The sequence below is a fragment of the Brienomyrus brachyistius genome, unplaced genomic scaffold, assembly GCF_023856365.1.
Source record: "Brienomyrus brachyistius isolate T26 unplaced genomic scaffold, BBRACH_0.4 scaffold33, whole genome shotgun sequence".
NCBI lineage: Eukaryota > Metazoa > Chordata > Actinopteri > Osteoglossiformes > Mormyridae > Brienomyrus > Brienomyrus brachyistius.
In genome coordinates, this window is record NW_026042308.1 from 4,615,946 (window position 1) to 4,620,571 (window position 4,626).

The window sequence follows — 4,626 nt, forward strand, 5'->3', positions numbered from 1 at the left end:
GCGTTACCTTCATGCTGCCTTGAAATTTTTGATTTCTTCACTGTAGCCCTATGTTATACAATCTTATCTTAACCTTATGTTAACTAATCCTATTTTTATTTCTTAAATATTCCCTCCACCACCCCCCCTCTGAGGAGGACTGCTTTATTTATAATTAATCTAATCCTATGTTATACAATCTTATCTTAACCTTATGTTAACTAATCCTATTTTTATTTCTTAAATATTCCCTCCACCACCCCCCCTCTAAGGAGGACTGCTTTATTTACAATTAATCTAATCCTATGTTATACAAGCTTATCTTTACCTTATGTTAACTGATCCTATTTTTATTTCTTAAATATTCCCTCCACCACCCCCCCTCTGAGGAGGACTGCTTTATTTACAATTAATCTAATCCTATGTTATACAAGCTTATCTTAACCTTATCTTAATTAATTCTATTTTTATTTCTTAAATATTCCCTCCACCACCCCCCCTCTAAGGAGGACTGCTTTATTTACAATTAATCTAATCCTATGTTATACAAGCTTATCTTAACCTTATCTTAATTAATTCTATTTTTATTTCTTAAATATTCCCTCCACCACCCCCCCCTCTAAGGAGGACTGCTTTATTTATAATTAATCTAATCCTATGTTATACAATCTTATCTTTACCTTATGTTAACTGATCCTATTTTTATTTCTTAAATATTCCCTCCACCTCCCCCCCTCTAAGGAGGACTGCTTTATTTATAATTAATCTAATCCTATGTTATACAATCTTAAGCTTACCGTAACCTATCCTATCTTAATTTGATTCTATGTTATCTTATCCTATCTTTCTTATCTTATGCTATGCAATCCTATCTTATATAATCTTATCCTAAACTTATGGTAATTTATCATGTCTTTGTAAAACATAAAATGGCATACAAGTTAAGACTATCTTAACTTGTCCTATCTTAATCTTATTCTATACAATCTTAACCTTATCCTATCTTAATCTTATCCTATAGTACCTTATGTTATAGAACTACATGGTAACATATCCTAATTTTATCTTATCCTAAGTATGTATGACAACTCTCGTGTAATTATGTGCTGAATCTACAGGGAAATGTAGCTATGTGCATCTGACTGATAGCCCATTTCCACACCCATCTCCTGAGCCCTGGGCATGGTACTTAGCTGCTCCAGTGCATCAATAGGAAAGATGAACTCATCTTCATCAATCCTACGCCTCTTGGTTGAATGAGTACCCTCATTATCCTCATTCTTCCCCTGTTTCGCTAAGTTAATTTCATTTAAATGTCTGTTCCAAAACTCCTGACACCAGTACTCAGTAAAGCACTTGGCGTCATAGGTCATTTTAGAGTACTTGGTTACATAATAGTTATACAACCAATAGAATTTTTCCAGGTGAGATGAGGCGGCTACAGCCTGTGCTGGAGCCTGAAGCAGAGGGGTCAGATGAACCAGGCCTGGAGCTGAATATGGATGTGGAGCTGGGCTAACAGGTGTGAGTAAGTGTGGCGATAAAACAGAGGAGCCCATAAAAAGAAATGGGGATGAAACAAAAGGGGAGGGGGCTGAAGACGGAAATAAAAATGAAGAGGAGGAGAAGGTTGGTGAGCTGGGCTTAGGCTCTAACCCCTTCTGTTGGTCATACCTCCTTCTTCGCCCTGACCGGCCTCCCGCCGTATTTCTACGGCGGCCTGTGCCCTGCTGACCCCTGCTGGTTGCCACCGGGATGGCAGCAGATCCAGGAGAGGCAGACGTGGTCAGGGAGCTGGCTGCCGGCGGCCTGGTGCGGCACTTCTTCCGACGGCCAGCATCACTGGAACTGGTTTGTCCTTTGGGATTATAAAGACAGGGGACAGCATATTTAATTTAAATGAAACATTATGTCACTGTACAACAACACTTCATCACAACCATCACAGATATCACACTTGGCAGTCGGTATTGCACACTAAGAAAAATTCTGCCGTCTTTATTGGATACAGGAAATGCTTGGGAAACTTATGTGCTGGTCTTGACTTGGGCCGTCTGCGTTTCAGCAGGGGAACCTGACCTATAAAAACAAGCCAGTTTGTGCACAGATTCCCTGATACGCAGAACAACAGCGAAAAACAACACTGGAAAGGTTCATGTGCATCAAATATAGCAGCCCACTCAATCCAAATGCTGGCATCAACAACTGACTATTAAGTCAAATCCTTTACATATCTTACACTTTCCATAAGTTGCATTATTTATTCACTCTCAAGGTACCAAACTAAGATTTATGCTTTTTCTGATTACTACCGCGTTTCCCCGCAAATAAGCCCTAACATGATTTTTCAAGAAGCCCGTAATACAAGCCCTAGTTATTGTCCCATGGATTGTACGGTAACTAGAATGAGATGCGGTTATACTACGAGAAGGCTACATGGACAAGAGGCGCTCATTTAAGGACAGAGTTATTGCTAAACATGAGAGATTGGGGACACTGGTTCTACAGGAAATTGAGTTGCGAGATATTCAGGACGGAATTTGGAACTTGGAGATTTACGATGATGTTCCAGAAGAACATGACATGACGACTATATTTGAATAAACATATGCAGTATACAGCAGAATTTTGTTCATGAATAAATTCACCGTCAAATTGTTTACATGGAAAGATACTGTTAGAAGATGACATGATGTCTGTGTTTGAATAAATGTGGATTTTTTTCATGAATACCGATAAATATACTGTAGCATGTTATACTTGGGAAAATACTACCTTAATATAAGCCGTAACGCATCATTTGGAGCAAAAATTAATATAAGACCCTGTCTTATTTTCGGGGAAACACCGTATATTAGGACATATTCAGCTGTTACTTTACCACTTCATTATGATTTTCTCTGATGTTTAAACACAACACAGCCACAGATTTTACTGATTTCATTATATAATGCAGTAGACATGCAAAAAGACTCCCGTATATTAAAGCTAAAGGTGAACTACTTTATTATTTAGACATGTACTTCTAAAACAAGATAATAGAACAGAAGCTTCAAGAAGACTAGTCAAGCATATTCTGACTTTAACTCTTTAAGTGCTGAGTTAGTCTGGGCATCATTTTGCCATCCTTACTTCGGCCAACTGGACCGGGGATGTATTCCGGGGCGATCCGCACACTGACTGCACCTTTCGGCAGCAGCCAGTCAATCCTCTGGAGATTCACGGTGGTTTTCACGATGGACATCTTTCGCGTCTTCTCTCTTGCTGATAAACTGCAAGTCTGAGCTGCTTTAAATGTTCAAATGAAAACTCTAAACGGAAAAGAATTGTTATGATTCGGTTGCTAAGCTACGGTGGCCGATTGGTGTCAGCGCGCTGCAAAGTCTTCAAACGCTTTAATCAAATGACAAAACATACGATCTACATTTACAAAAGCGCAGAAACGTAGAAGTACCACAAAATTTTAAGACAAGTTTAAAAACATATAAGCGCTGAAAATCCGCTCACAACACAGTTGTGAAGTTTCTGGGTGACAAAGAAACAAGACGGACCAATTATGGTTTAACTGTATATCGAATGTTTACGAAATGTCGATATCTTATCAAAACAGGATATAGAATGAAACACTACATTATATCAATCAATCATTCGGTCGCCATTAAAAATATAGAATAATATTCCTTCCTTGTTATAAGTAACACGAGAGCTGCGGTCTTGAAGTTGCACAGACTCCCAGAATTCATAGCGCTAATTACGCGACCCATTCAATTAGTGGGTTTTTTGATAATTGGGAATGCGTTGGGTGTGTTCGACTTCACTTAGGTCTGACTGCAGCTGACGTGAGGGGGAGCGCCATCTGCCGGCGGCTGCAGGAGTGTAATATAATAATATAAACTGTAATATAAACTTGTAATATAAACTGACAGCAGCCAAACTAGACAACTTCTACTCCTTGTAGTGCGAGACCTGACTGAGATGGCCGCACTTCCAAAAGGGTGTAGATACATCTATACACATATCACCTGCATGCACATTACCTCTTCTACAATAACCGACTCCTGATCCAAAGTGCTAGCAGTGAAAAGATAGCTGCCAGGAAAAAGATCAAATACATTTATTTCAAGGATTCAAAGTTTTTATTGTCATGCACAGAATACAATGCAATTCTTACTTGAATGCCTTCTTCACAGACTAGACGATTAAACACATAAAGCAGTGCAACATCACAGTAACTAACAATAAATAAACGATTAACTTATGTGTACTATTAGAGCATTTATTGAAACTTTACTTCTTTACAGGCTTTTCGGGAGAAATGTCAGATAACGTATTGGAACTTCCAGAGATACAAACGTCATGCGTGTGACTAAAATTGTTCAGCCAATAAGGGCAAAGTTGTGTCACGGAGGCAGTTTCAGTTTGTGCAGCCGGCTGAAAGGTTTTTTTTATTATTTTTGTTATTGAAGCTTTAAATTACAACAGAAGTAATAGCTGACCAGTGGCCATTAAGATTAACAAAACAAACAAGAACATTTACGAGACATTTACAAAATAAGCCAGGGGCACATAGTAGCGACATTTACAGTTACGTTGGCTGAAAGGTGCTGCACGATCTTACTTGCTCTCTGCACGTGCTGCACGATCTGT

At 38.8% G+C, this 4,626-nt stretch overlaps 1 protein-coding gene across 1 annotated transcript; it reads right to left on the reverse strand.

Annotated features, from left to right (window-relative positions):
* Positions 1-769: 769 nt before the first annotated feature.
* LOC125721458 (uncharacterized) lies at positions 770-3,318 on the reverse strand. The gene is made up of 2 exons (XM_048997372.1): positions 3,112-3,318; positions 770-1,837 (listed from the first exon to the last, which is right to left on the reverse strand). The coding sequence occupies exons 1-2, from the start codon at positions 3,221-3,223 to the stop codon at positions 1,092-1,094; spliced, it is 858 nt and encodes a 285-aa protein (XP_048853329.1). The 5' UTR covers positions 3,224-3,318; the 3' UTR covers positions 770-1,091.
* Positions 3,319-4,626: the final 1,308 nt, after the last annotated feature.

Coding starts and splice junctions, on each gene's coding strand:
- LOC125721458 (XM_048997372.1), bottom strand. CDS start 3,223: ATGTCCATCGTGAAAACCACCGTGAATCTCCAGAGGATTGACTGGCTG. Junction 1,838..3,111: donor CCCCGGTCCAGTTGGCCGAA/GTAAGGATGGCA, acceptor ATAATCCCAAAG/GACAAACCAGTTCCAGTGAT.